This window comes from Somniosus microcephalus, chromosome 19 (genome assembly GCF_052327205.1).
Source record: "Somniosus microcephalus isolate GS21.2 chromosome 19, FLI_Smic_1.0, whole genome shotgun sequence".
Classification (NCBI taxonomy): Eukaryota; Metazoa; Chordata; class Chondrichthyes; order Squaliformes; family Somniosidae; genus Somniosus; species Somniosus microcephalus.
Window position 1 is genome coordinate 2,315,599 of NC_141005.1, and position 14,847 is coordinate 2,330,445.

The 14,847-nt window shown below is 49.1% G+C and overlaps 1 protein-coding gene across 1 annotated transcript in view; it reads left to right on the top strand.

Moving 5' to 3' along the window:
* Positions 1-543: 543 nt before the first annotated feature.
* The window catches only part of LOC147103488 (scavenger receptor class B member 1-like), a 119,775-nt gene continuing 105,471 nt past the window's right edge, over positions 544-14,847 (top strand). The window contains exon 1 of the mRNA XM_086011814.1: positions 544-888. Within this exon, the coding sequence (XP_085867940.1) occupies positions 772-888 (117 nt within the window). The 5' untranslated portion in view covers positions 544-771. The remainder of the gene's footprint in view (positions 889-14,847) is intronic.

Consider the following 14,847-nt stretch of genomic DNA (forward strand, 5'->3'; position numbering starts at 1 on the left):
CAGGTGTTGGGAGGTGTGATTGGCCAGGTGTTGGGAGCTGTGACTGCCAGGTGTTGGGAGGTATGACTGGTCAGGTGTTGGGAGCTGTGACTGCCAGGTGTTGGGAGGTGTGACTGGCCAGGTGTTGGGAGCTGTGACTGGCCAGGTGTTGGGAGGTGTGACTGGCCAGGTGTTGGGAGCTGTGACTGGCCAGGTGTTGGGAGCTGTGACTGGCCAGGTGTTGGGAGCTGTGACTGGCCAGGTGTTGGGAGGTGTGAGTGACCAGGTGTTGGGCAGTATGAGTGGCCAGGTGTTGGGAGCTGTGACTGGCCAGGTGTTGGGAGCTGTGACTGGCCAGGTTTTGGGAGCTGTGACTGGCCAGGTGTTGGGAGCTGTGACTGGCCAGGTGTTGGGAGCTGTGACTGGCCAGGTTTTGGGAGCTGTGACTGGCCAGGTGTTGGGAGCTGTGACTGGCCAGGTGTTGGGAGGTGTGAGTGACCAGGTGTTGGGCGATATGAGTGGACAGGTGTTGGGAGCTGTGACTGGCCAGGTGTTGGGAGCTGTGACTGGCCAGGTGTTGGGAACTGTGACTGGCCAGGTTTTGGGAGCTGTGACTGGCCAGGTGTAGGGAGGTGTGAGTGACCAGGTGTTGGGTGGTATGACTGGCCAGGTGTTGGGAATCTCGGTTTCTTTAGATTATTAACAAGTGCTGCACCGCCCCTCCCTTAATTGCTGGCCACTCCTCCAGGTGCCGGTTGTTGCTCAGGTGCCGGCAGTTCCCGAGCTGTGGCGATGAGGGTGACGGTGAGGAGATCGGTGCTGGTGCTGTTGGTCGGGCTCCTGCTCGCCGGACTCGGAGTAGTGCTGATCTTTGTCGGGCCGGTCATTATCCGGGATCAGGTTATTAAGGTAAGCGAGAGTCCGGGACAAACACCGAGTCTGAATCGTGAAGTGAACAGATTGTTTAAACCTGTGAGAATTACTTTAAAATAATGACGTTTAATTTATTACAACCTCGAGCGATGCTTTAAAGGAATTTACTTTCATTTTTAAAATGCAGCTGTTCAGTGTTTTGACTGTAGGGTTGTGCTATTCCTCGGCTTATGTTGCATTTGGTCCAAAATTTGATATTTGCTGCAGTTTACTGTATACAGTTGACAGTGTCAGGGTGCCGGGGGTCCAGGTGGGGGTGCCGGGGGTCCAGGTGGGGGTGCCGGGGGTCCAGGTGGGGGTGCCGGGGGTCCAGGTGGGGGTGCCGGGGGTCCAGGTGAGGGTGCCGGGGGTCCAGGTGGGGGTGCCGGGGGTCCAGGTGAGGGTGCCGGGGGTCCAGGTGGGGGTGCCGGGGGTCCAGGTGGGGGTGCCGGGGGTCCAGGTGAGGGTGCCGGGGGTCCAGGTGGGGGTGCCGGGGGTCCAGGTGAGGGTGCCGGGGGTCCAGGTGAGGGTGCCGGGGGTCCAGGTGAGGGTGCCGGGGGTCCAGGTGGGGGTGCCGGGGGTCCAGGTGGGGGTGCCGGGGGTCCAGGTGGGGTGCCGGGGGTCCAGGTGGGGTGCCGGGGGTCCAGGTGACAGTAGCACTCATCCATCTCTGCTTCTGCAAAGCCCCCACGTCTCTCCTCCACCCCTGTGATTTAATGTCACCCTCCCAAGCACAGCCTAGAGACACCCAGTGAGGATTAGTTAGTGAGACTGAGGGAAGTGCACAAGGAATGCATTGAACACGAGGCCAGGAGGTGCAAAATGGTTGGAGTGTTGGCAGTCGTCAGAATCACCTGAGTAACCTCGAATCCAGATCTCATGAGGCTGGCATTTAAAAGAAAGAAACGCAGAAAATGCTGGAAATACTCAGCAGGTCAGGCAACATCTGTAGAGAGAGAAACAGAGTTAACGTTTCAGGTCGATGACCCTTCGTCAGAACTGGAAAAAGTTAGAGATGTAACAGTTTTTAAGCAAGTGTAGGGGCAAAGAACGGGGGAGGGGAGGAAAGGACAAAAGGATGGTCTGAGATAGGGTGGAAAGCAGGAGAGATTAAATGACAAAAGGGATGATGGTGAAAGGCAAAAGGAGATAGTAATGGGACAAGTTAAGCAACAAAAGATGGGCCTAGAGGGGCTGTAAATGGGAATATCAGAATCATCCACCACAGCTGCCGTCTGAAAAAATGGGAACAATGGTTATGGTCTGAAATTGTTGAACTCAGTGTTGAGTCCAGAAGGCTGTAAAGTGCCTAATAGAAAGATGAGGTGCTGTTCCTTGAGCTTACGTTGAGCTTCATTGGAACAGTGTAGGAGGCCGAGGACCGAGAGGTCAGAGTGGGAATGGAGCGGAGAATTAAAATGGCAAGCAACCGGAAGCTCAAGGACACGCTTGTGGACTGACCGGAGGCGTTCTGCAAAGCGGTCACCCAATCTGCGTTTGGTCTCCCCAATGTAGAGGAGACCGCATCGTGAGCAGCGAATACAGTATATTAAATAGCAAGAAGTACAAGTAAATCACTGTTTCACCTGGAAGGGGTGTTTGGGGCCCTAGACAGTGGGAAGGGGGGAGGTAAAAGGGCATGTGTTGCATCTCCTGCGCTTGCACGGGAAGGTGCTGTGGAAAGGGGAGAGGGTGTTGGGGGTGATGGAAAAGAAAGACATTTGCAGAGAATCAAAACCATGTTCATGCACTGGGACGATATCCCAGCAGGTGCTGCAGGTGGGTGGAGGGTTTGGGTAGAAATAATATTAACTGAAGATAAGAAAAAGAAGGCTTGAGAGCAAAGGTCAGAGTACAGAAAGTGAGAAATACACCGTCAGGAAATTTGGACAGGGTGGGGACAGTTTCCCAGATCTGAGTTCTGTGCACAAATACACAAATATAAGGAATAAAACAAGTGAATTAGAAGCACAAATTCAGTTTAAAGGGTATGATGTAATAGCCATCATAGAGGCCTGGCTACAAGCTGAGCATGACTGGGAGCTAAATATTCCAGTGTTCTCAATTCAGCACTGTTCCTTTAGATTGGAAAATTGCACATGTCACTCTGCTTTTTAAGAATGGCGAGAGAGGGAAACCAGGGAATTATAGACCAGTTAGCCTAACATCTGTTGTGGGGAAATTGCTAGAGGTCTTCCTGTCAAATGTATGAATGGAGAGTCCCTTCTGTGATTGGCTCCCCATGGCCCACGTGATCCCAGGGATGCTGCAAATTACCTGCGCCTCTGGGATACGTGGGCCCTGCGCACTGGCAGTTTGGAGAGGCCCAGCATCGGAATTGTGCGCGTCCCGGGAGCCCTCAGGTAAGGGCACAGATTTTTCCAGATTGCAGTCCTCCGCCCGTGGGAGGCCTGCGATCGGAATATCTGGGCCATGCTCTTCCAGAAGGCTTCAATAAAGTCCCTCATAAGAGATTGTTAGCTAAAGTTGAAGCCCATGGAATTGAGGGCAAACTATTGACCTGGTTGGGAGATTCGCCCAGCGGCAGGAGACAGAGAGTAGGGATAATGGGCAGGTACTCAAATTGGCAGGATGTGACTATTGGTGTCCTGCAGGGATCTGTGTTGGGGCCTCAACTATTCACTGTATTTATGAATGACTTAGATGATGGGGAAAGAGAGCCACATATCCAACTTTGCTGATGAAACAAAGATAGGTGGCACTGTAAGCAGTGTATCTACAAAGGGATGTTAATAGATTAAGTGAATGGGGGAAAACTGCAGCAAATGGATTTCAATGTAGGCAACTGTGAGGTCAACCACTTTGGGCCTAAAAATGATAGAACGGGGTACTTTCTAAATAGTAAAAAGGAAGAAACAGTGAGGCCCAAAGAGACTTAGGGGTCCAGGTACATAGATAATTAAAATGTCTTGTACAAGTACAGAAAATAATCAAAAAGGCTAATGGAATTCTGGCCTTTATATCTAGAGGACTACAATACAAGGGGTAGAAGTTATGCTGGAGTACTTTGAGCAGTTCTGGGCAGTACACCGTAGGAAGGATATAGTGGCCAAGCACAAACGTCTTCTTTTGTGCTAGGCATGATTCCAGCCAGTGGAGAATTTTCCCCCTGATTCCCATTGACTTCAGTTTTACTAGGACTCCTTGATGCCACACTTGGTCAAATGTTGCCTTGATGTTGAGGGCAGTCACTCTCACCTCACCTGGAATTCAGCTCTTTTGTCCATGCTTGGACCAAGGCTGTAATGAGGTGTGGAGCTGAGTGGCCCTGGCGGAACCCAAACTGTGTGTCGGTGAACAGGTTATTGGTGAGTAAGTACCTCTTGATAGCACTGTTCATGACCCCTTCTATCACTTTGCTGATGATTAAGAGTAGAATGATGGGGCAGTAATTGGCCGGATTGGATTTATCCTGCTTTTTGTGGAGAGCACATACCTGGGCAGTTTTCCACTTTGTCGGGTAGGTGCCAGTTTTGTAGCTGTACTGGAACAGTGCAGTGTAGATTTACCAGAATGATACCTGGACTCCAAGTGTTAAATTACGAGGAGAGATTACACAAATTAGGGTTGTATTCCCTGGAATTTAGGTGGTTAAGGTATGGTTTTGATCGAAGTTTTCAAGATATTAAGGGGAACTGACAGGGTAGAAACTATTTCCGCTGGTTGGAGAGTGAAGGACTGGGGACACAGCCTAAAAATTAGAGCCAGACCTTTCAAGTGTGAAGTTAGGAAACACTTCTACACACAAAGGGTGGTAGAAGCTTGGAACTCTCTTCCACAAATGGCAGTTGACGCTAGGCCAATTGTTAATTTTAAATCTGAGATTGATAGATTTTTGTTAGTCAAAGGTATTAAGGGATATGGGCCAAAGATGGGGATATGGAGTTAGATCGCAGATAAGACATGATCTCACTGAATGGCAGAACAGGCTCAAGGGACTGAATGGCCTCCTCCTGTTCCTATGTTGCTAGAATCATATAATTTTACAGCACAGCAGGAAGCCAATTGACCCAATATGTCTGTGCTGGCACTCCAAGAGCTATCTGCTCAGTCCCATTCTCTGTCCTTTCCCTACACACGTAAATTTTTATTTTCCAAATATTTATTCACTTCCCTTTTAAAAGGTTTCCTTACCCCTATTTTTCTGGTCAGACATGAGACAGCCATTTCCGTGTCCCGACCACTTCGCATATAATCAGGGTGGTCATGGAACCAAACTAGCGAGTACAAGGAAATGCGGAGTGAGTGTGCAGCCTTCCCCTCGCTGGTTTCCAGGTGGTCAGAGGTCCCGCGGGAATCAGGCGAGAGTCTCATTAATATATGCTAATTGGAGTCAAATTACAGCCCCCAGTCCTATTTCCGATTCTGCCCAAATCGGGATGCAGACATTTTCTGCGATATTTAAAGGGATCCTCCGGTAAAACTGCGGAAAGTTTTAGGAGACATTTTGCTAGTATTCGATAGTGTTTTAGAAATGCTGCAGCTCCTGAACTCTACCCACGGACTGCAGCAGTTGAAGAAGGCTCCAGAACACTAGAGGGACTTTAGGAACTGCAATTATTTCTTCATGGGGTGATCCTGAGAATTGCACTCTGGCAGAGGAGAAAGAAGAGGATTGGAGCAGTCTAGGCCTCCCTCCTCCTCGCCACCCCTCAACAGAGGATCTAAGGACAGTTACAAAAGCACCAGGACAGCCTGAGGACTCTCCGCATCTTTAAACCAATCCCCTTCCACCACCACCCTCCTCCGCCTGGCTGCACTTGTTCCCACATTGAACAACTTTTCCTTTGACTCCACTCACTTCCTCCAAATTAAAGGTGTTGCTATGGGAACCCGCGTGGGACCTAGCTATGCCTGCCTTTTCGTGGGATATGTGGAAAATTCTTTGTTCTTTGTCCAGTCCTACTCAGGTCCCCTCCCTCACCTCTTTTTCTGGGTACATTGATGACTGTATTTCATTCACTTTGCTTCCAATTTCCACCCTTCCTTCACCTTCACATGGTCCATCTCTAACTTTTCCCTTCCCTTCCTTGACTTCTCTGTCTCCATTTCTGGGGATAGGCTATCGACAAACATCCACTGTAAGCCCACTGCTTCCCACAGCTACCTGGACTATACTTCCTCCCACTCCGTTTCCTGTAAGGACTCTATTCCATTCTCCCAGTTTCTCCGTCTCTGTCACATCTGTTCTGACGATGCCACCTTCCATACGAATGATTCTGCTATGTCTTCCTTTTTCCTCAACCGAGGATTCCCTTCCACCGTGGTTGACACGGCCCTCGACCATGTCAGTTCCATTTCCCGCACTTCTGCTCTCACCCCTTCCCCTCCCTCCCAGAACCACGATAGGGTTCCCCGTGTCCTCGCCTTTCACCCCACCATCCTCCACATTCAACGGATCATCATCTGTCATTTTCGCCACCTCCAGCGTGATTCCACCACCAAACACATCTTCCCCTCACCTCCCCTTTCAGCATTCCGTAGGGACCGCTCCCTTCGCAACACCCTAGTCCACTTCTCAATCACCCCCAACACACCTTCCCCTTCGCCCGGCACCTTCCCGTGCAAACGCAGGAGATGCAACACATGCCCTTATACCTCCCCCCTTCCCACTGTCCAGGGCCCCAAACACTCCTTCCAGGTGAAATAGCGATTTATTTGTACTTCTTTCAAATTAGTGTACTATATTCGCTGCTCACAATGCGGTCTCCTCTACATTGGGGAGACCAAACACAGTCGCTTGTCACTTTAATTCTCCATCCCACTCCCACTCTGACCTCAACCTCTTACACTGTTCTAATGAAGCTCAACGTAAGCTCGAGGAACAGCACCTCATCTTTCGATTAGGCACTTTACAGCCTTCTGGACTCAACATCGAGTTCAACAATTTCAGACCATGACCACTGCTCCCATTTTTTCAGGCAGCAGTTGCTGGTAATAATTCTGATATACCCATTTTCACCTCCTCTAGACCCATCTTTTGTTTCTTTACTTTCCCATTACCATCCCCTTTTGCCTCGCACCATCACCCCTTTTGTCATTTAATCTCTCCTGCCTTTCAATTTATCGCAGACCTTCCCTTTTGTTCTTTCCTCCCCTCCCCCTTTCCCTGTCCCTGTACTTGCTTAAAACCTGTTACATCTCCAACTTTTTCCAGTTCTGACGAAAGGTCATCGAGCTGAAACGTTAACTCTGTTTCTCTCTCCACGGATACTGCCTGACTTGCTGAGTATTTCCAGCATTTTCTGCTTTTATCCAAGGACATTTGTAGCTTTTGGCTCATCAGATGTCTTGGGGATCTGATCTTAGAATTCAAATTAAACTCGTTAAAAGTAAATCCAGAAAAACCTTCACACAAAGAGTTGTGAGAATGTGGAACTCGGTGCCCAGGCAGGCCATAGATACAAATCCAATACAAAGCCCGATACTTGCTTCAGGGATAAGCGTGTTAAGGGTGATGGAGAGAATGCAGGGAATGAAAATCCAAAAGATTTAAGCTGCCATGGATAACAAAATGGTAGAACAGGCCTGGGTTTCTGCTCCTATTTCACAATCAATGTACAAGTGTTCGCGTGTGCAAGGCTGCGCCAACTTATTGTGTAAGACAGAAATTAACCTTAGTACTGTAAGGATTTTCCACAGCTTATTTATCCTTCAATGACATAAGGTTTAATGTCTTGTGTAAAGTTTAATGACTCTTATCATTGTGATTACTATAAACTTTATTACAGACCAAATTTTGTACATGATCCACGTCTGTGGGGTTCAGTTATTTAAAGATAAGAAAGCCCAATGCAATTGTGTCAAGTTAAATGATACGTTCAAGAGTCGATTGTGTGACGGTAACTCTGTGGGGTGATTTCGAGCCTTGTGGCAGAAACTGAAACCCAGCACTTGGTGACCAGCAGGTGACTGAATCAAGACCCCAAATACCAATTTAGGATAGAGTGGCCATTGAGCAAAGCTCTGCTCAACAGCAGAATGACGAGGCCATTAAGTTCTACCATGATGCGAGCAGGGAGTTATAGAACCTACACATAGCCACAAGGTGTCAGCTGTGGCTCAGTGGGCAGCACTCTTGCTTCTGAGTCAGAAAATCGTTCAAGTCCCACTCCAGAGACTTGAGCATAAAATCTAGGCTGACATTCCTAGTCTGTGCTGCCTAGGCTGCCAGCGTTGTCCCATCTGCTGCAGACTACATGTGGAACATGGACAGCTCCTGCCATAGACATTACAACAGCATTAAAGATTCACACAACCGAGCCTTCATTCTTGCAGGACAAGCTGGCGCACAATACGTGGGATCAGACAAGGAGTGGTCACATCCTATCCCTACTCAAGGAGGAGGCCAGGACATTATGGGCAGGGGAGGCTGGAGGCCATGTTCCACAGAGTTTCTACATGACTTGCCCACTTTTTCCCACCTTACAGCAATCTCACTCTACATGACACACTGAAGCTGCTACAGAAGGAGACTGATTGCTGTACACCAGGAACATTGACTACCTGCCAGTGAGATGGCAAGCATTATAATGGAGTTGAGCTTCAACTTGTGTGGGGTCTTGTTAACAGCAGTGAGACCATGCAGTCACCCATACAGCAAGTGGCCAACTGCGGAAACACTGCCTCTGGTGGACAACTCCAGGAACACTGCCTCTGGTGGCAGCTCCAGGAACACTGCCTCTGGTGGGATCTTCAGGAACATTGTCTCTGGTGGCAGCTCCGACAGCTACCATATTGGCTCGAAGGTTCAGCATCTCCTCTGGCTTTCAAAGGACGGGGCTTCAAGAGCATCTCATCACGCCTGCACTAGCCATGCCTCTAGCCAAGCTGTTCCAGTAGAGCTACAATGCTGGTATCTACATAACAATGTGGAAAATTGCCCAGGGAAGTGGGACTCGCTGAAGTGCTCTTGCAGACAGCAGGCATGGGCTCGACACGCCGAATGGCCTCCTTCTGTGCTGTAACCATTCTATGATTCTATTCTAGGTATGTCCTGTCCACAAAAAGCAGGACAAATCCAATCTGGCCAATTACCGCCCCATCAGCCTACTCTCGATCATCAGCAATGTGATGGAAGGTGTCGTCGACAGTGCTATCAAGCAGCACTTACCCACCAATAACCTGCTCACTGATGCTCAGTTTCGGTTCCACCAAGACCACTCGACTCCTGACCTCATTATAGCTTTGGTCCAAACATGAACAAAGGAGCTGAATTCCAAAGGTGAGGTGAGAGTGACTGCCCTTAACATCAAGGCAGCATTTGATCGAGTGTGGCATCAAGGAACCCTAATAAAATTGAAGTCAATGGGAATCGGGGGGAGTCATACCTAGCACAAAGGAAGATGGTTGTGGTTGTTGGAGGCCAATCATCTCAGCCCCAGGACATCACTGCAGGAGTTCCTCAGGGCAGTGTTTCAGGCCCAACCATCTTCAGCTGCTTCACCAATGACCTTCCTTCCATCATAAGAAGTGGGGATGTTCATTGATGACTGCATAGAGTTCAGTTCTATTCACAGCTCCTCCGATAATGAAGCAGTCCATGCCCGCATGCAACAAGACCTGGACGCCATTCAGGCTTAGGCTGGTAAGTGGCAAGTAACATTCATGCCGCACAAGTGCCAGGCAATGACTATCTCCAACAAGCGAGAGTCTAACCACCTCCACTTGACATTCAACAGCATTACCACCATCGAATCCCCCACCATCAACATCCTGGGGGTCACCATTGACCGGAAATTTAACTGGACCAGCCACATAAATACTGTGACTACAAGAGCAAGTCAGAATCTGGGTATTCTGCGGCGAGTGACTCACCTCCTGACTCCCCAAATCCTTTCCACCATCTACAAGGCACAAGCCAGGAGTATGATGGAATACTCTCCACTTGCTTGGATAAGTGCAGCTCCAACAACACTCAAGAATATCAACACCATCCAGGACAAAGCATCCCACTTGACTGGCACCCCATCCGCTCCCTATAACCCTTCAAATCAAATCAAATCAAATCAAATCAACTTTTATTGTCATTGTTAGTGCACAAGTGCAGTACAACGAAATGTAGGCTTGCGGCTCCCGAGAGTGTACAATTTGGATTAGGACACTTAAACATTTCAACATACATTTGTACATATATATTAGCATAAATATGACCATAATAAAGTGCATCGGCAGATGTGCAGGCTTTAGTGTTTATTTGTGGAGTTCAGTAGGATGACAGCCCTGGGAAAGAAGCTGTTCCTAAATCTGGTCGTACGGGTGCGAGTGCATCTGTAGCGTCTTCCAGATGGTAGGAGGGCGAACAGACTGTGGCTGGGGTGGGTAGGGTCTTTGATGATGGACCGTGCCCTCCATAGGCAGCGTTTCTGATATATGTTCTATGGTCTGTAGCCGGGTGCCGGTAATGCGTTGGGCAGTTTTGACTACCCGCTGCAGGGCTTTCCGGTCATGGGAGCTACAGGTGCCGTACCATACCGTGATACAGTTTGTCAGGATGCTCTCTATAGTGCAGCGGTAGAAGTTAGAGAGGATCGGGGGTGACAGATTACATCCCTTCAGCCTCCTCAAGAAATATAGGCGCTGCTGGGCCTTCTTCACCAGAGAGGAGGTGTTGAGGGACCAGGAGAGGTCTTCCGTGATGTGGACTCCGAGGAACTTGAAGCTGGCCACCCTTTCCACCTCCGCCCCATTGATGTGGATGGGGGTGTGACTTCCGTCTTTGGACTTCCTGAAGTCCACGATTATTTCCTTTGTTTTCTTGGTGTTAAGGGCCAGGTTCTTGTCGGCGCACCACTTCACGAGATGCTGGACCTCCTCCCTGTAGGCTGACTCATCGTTGTTGGTGATCTGGCCTACTACCGTGGTGTCATCTGCAAACTTGATGATGGTGTTGGAACCATTAACAGCCACACAGTCGTGGGTGAAGAGGGAGTAGAGGAGGGGGCTCAGCACACATCCTTGTGGGGCCCCCGTGTTCAGGGTCGGGGGGGGGGGAGGTGTGGTTGCCTAATTTGACAGACTGGGGTCTGTTTGTTAGGAAGTCCAGGGTCCAGTTTATCTTGTAAAAATCTGTCTATCTCCAACTTAAATGTATTTAATGACCCAGCCTCCACGGCTCTCTGCGGCAGAGAATTCCACAGATTTACGACCCTCTGAGAGAATAAGTTCCTCCTCATCTCAGTTCTAAAAGGGTGACCTTTTATTCTGAAACTATGCCCCCGAGTTCTAGATTTCCACACGAGGGGAAACATCCTCTCTGCATCTACCCTGTCGAGCCCCCTCAGAATCTTATATGTTTCAATAAGATCACCTCTCATTTTTATAAATTCCAATGAGTATCGGCCCAACCTGCTCAAGCTTTTTTCATAAGTCAACCCCCTCATCTCTGGAATCAACCGTGTGAATCGTCTCTGAACTGCCTCCAATGCAATTATATCCTTCCTTAAATAAGGAGACCAAAACTGTATGCAGTACTCAAGGTGTGGTCTCACCAATACCCCATACAGTTGTAGCAGGACTTCCCTGCTTTTATACGCCAACCCCCTTGCAATAAAGGCCAAACTTAATTTTTGTGGTTTATAGATTCTAGGGTCTCTGTTGTGTAGTGGGGAGTGCGAGTAAACAAGGGCCCTTGAGTATAGCATTTAATTGTAGTGTAATTAGTGGTATTGATTTGATTTAATTTAATTTAAATTAATTAAAGCGTAAGCCATGGCAGCACAGCTCGGCCCCGTGGCATGCTCCTCCTTCACTATATGGGAAATCAGGGACACTTCCTGTGTCCCTGACGACCATGTGTGCGGGAAGTGTATCCAGCTGCAGCTACTGGCAGACCGCATTGCGGCGCTGGAGCTGTGAATGGATACATACTGGAGCATTTGCGATGCTGAGGACATCGTGATAGCATGTTTAGGGAGTTGGTCACACGGCAGGTAAAAGCTGCACAGGCTGGAAGGGAATGGGTGACCGCCAGACAGAGTAGTAGGTGCAGGCAGGTAGTGCAGGGGTCCCCTGTGGCCATCCCCCTCTCAAACAGATATACCACTTTGGATATTGTTGGGGGAGATGGCTTATTGGGGGAAGGCAGCAGTAGCCAACTTCCTGGCACCATGGGTGGTTCTGCTGCACAGGACGGGAGGAAGAAGAGTGGGAGAGCTATAGTGATAGGGGATTCTATTGTAAGGGGAATAGATAGGCGTTTCTGCGGCCGCAAACGAGACTCCAGGATGGTATGTTGCCTCCCTGGTGCAAGGGTCAAGGGTGTCTCGGAGCAGCTGCAGGGCGTTCTGGAGGGGGAGGGTGAACAGCCAGCTGTCATGGTGCATATAGGTACCAATGATATAGGTAAAAAATGGGATGAGGTCCTAAAAGCTGAATATAGGGAGTTAGGAGGTAAATTAAAACTTAGGACCTCAAAGGTAGTAATCTCAGGATTGCTACCAGTGCCACGTGCTAGCCAGAGTAGAAATAGAAGGATATTTCAGATGAATACGTGACTAGAGGAATGGTGCAAGGGGGAGGGTTTCAAAATCCTGGGACATTGGAACCGGTTCTGGGGGAGGCGGGACCAGAACAAACAGGACGGTTTTCACCTGGGCAGGACCGGGACCAATGTCCTAGGGGGAGTGTTTGCTAGTGCTGTTGGGGAGGGTTTACACTAAAATGGCAGGTGGTTGGGAACCTGTGCAGGGAGACAGAGGAAAGGGAAGCAAGGATAGAAGCAAAAGACAGGAAGGAGAAAAGCAAAAGTGGAAGGGAGAAATCAAGTGTGTAAATCAAACAGGGCCACAGTAAATAATAATTCTAAAAGCACTAAGAGTGTTAAAAAAACAAACCGGAAGGCTTTCTGTCTTAATGCAAGGAGCATTCGTAATGAGGTGGATGAATTAGCTGCGCAAATAGATGTAAATGGATATGATATAATTGGGACTATGGAGACATGGCACCAGGTTGACCAAGGCTGGGAATTCAACATCCAGGGGTATTCAATATTCAGGAAAAGGAGGTGGGGTAGCATTTCTGGTTAAAGAGGAGATTAACACTATTGTAAGGAAGGATATTAGCTCTGATGATGTGGAATCTGTATGGGTAGAGCTGAGAAATACCAAGGGGCAGAAAACGTTAGTGGGAGTTGTATACAGACCCCCAAACAGTAATGCTGAGGTTGGGGATGGCATTAAACAGGAAATTAGAGATGCGTGCAATAAGGGCACAGCATTTATCATGGGTGACTTTAATCTACATATAGATTGGGCTAACCAAATTAGTAACAATACTATGGAGCAGGAATTCCTAAAGTGTATACAGGATGGTTTCCTAGACCAATATGTCGAGGAACCAACTAGAAATCAGGCCATCTTAGACTGGGTATTATGTAATGAGAAAGGATTAATTAGCAATCGTGTTGTGCGAGGCCCCTTGGGGAGGAGCAATCTTAATATGATCGAATTCTTCATTAAGATGCAGAGTGAAGTAATTGACTCAGAGACTAGGTTCCTGAATTTAAATAAAGGAAACTATGATGGTATGAGGTGCGAGTTGGCTAGGATGGATTGGGGAATGTTACTTAAAGGGTTGAAGGTGGATAGGCAATGGTAAACATTTCAAGATCACATGGATGAACTGCAGAATTTGTTCATCACTGGCATAAAAATAAAACAAAAAAGGTGGCGCAACCGTGGCTAACAAGGGAAATTAGGGATAGCATAAGATCCAAGGAGAGGACATATAAATGGGCCAGAAAAAGCAGCAAACCTGAGGATTGGGAGCAGTTTAAGATTCAGCAAAGGAGGACAAAAGTATTCATTAAGAGGGGGAAAATAGAGTATTAGAGGAAGCTTGCAGGGAACATAAAAACTGACTGTAAAAGCTTCTATAGATATGTGAAGAGAAAAAGATTGGTGAAGTCAAGCATAGCTCCCTTGCAGTCTGAATCAGGGGAATTTATAATGGGGAACAAAGAAATGACTGACCAATTAAATACATACTTTGGTTCTGTCGTCACAAAGTAGGACACAAATAACCTCCCAGAGATGTCAAGGAACATAGGCCTAGAAATTCGGTGGGCTGCGCCACCAGTTAGCACCTAAAGAGGGCACCTAGTGGTTTTAGCACCACTGGCCACACCTCCCGCGAAATTTAGCGGGGCGCTAATGGCGGCGTTTGCCTGTAGCGCTGCGCCACCACCGATGACGTCATCAGTGTGCGCAGCACCCCGCTACCACCCCGAACGCGATATTGGGTCACGCCCCCCCGTAGCACCGGTCGCAAATCGCGACCGGTTCAGTGGGGCCTACCTGTGGCGGTAGTGGCGCTAATTAAAGGGGAGGTGGGGGGCGGCCATTTTTTTCGCTGGCCGCCTGCCAGCAGCTCCTCGCACCGCCATCCCCGGCCTCCTGATCTCACCCCCCCACCGGGCAGTGCCGGCTGTGTCCCAAGAGCCCGGCACGTCTCCTCGGTGCCGGGCTCTTTTGCCGGCACTCGCGATCAGAGATCGCGCTGGTGCAGGCCCCGCCCCTTTAAGAAGGGGAGGAAGGCCTGCAGTACCGCAGCGCGCCGTGCCGCAGCATGTGGCTCTGCAGCATGTTGCGCTGCGATATTCAGTTTCAGCGCCCCAAGAGGGACGCGGGGCGCCTCGAGCAGCGCCCCGCTTCCGTTTGGGGCGCTCAAACTGACTATCCCGCTGGCGCTCCCGGCTCCTTCCGGGGCAGGACTTCCGGCGCCCAGGCGAGCTTGGGGCGCCACCGAATTTTTAGCCCATAGAGTCTAATGAGAGGGAGGAACTGAATGAAATCAATATTTTTAGGGAAATTGACGGGATTGAAGGCTGATAAATCCCCAGGGCCTGATAATCTACATCCTAGGGCACTTAAGGAAGTGGCCCTAGAAATAGTGGATGCATTGCTGGTCATCTTCCAAAATTCTATAGACTCTGGC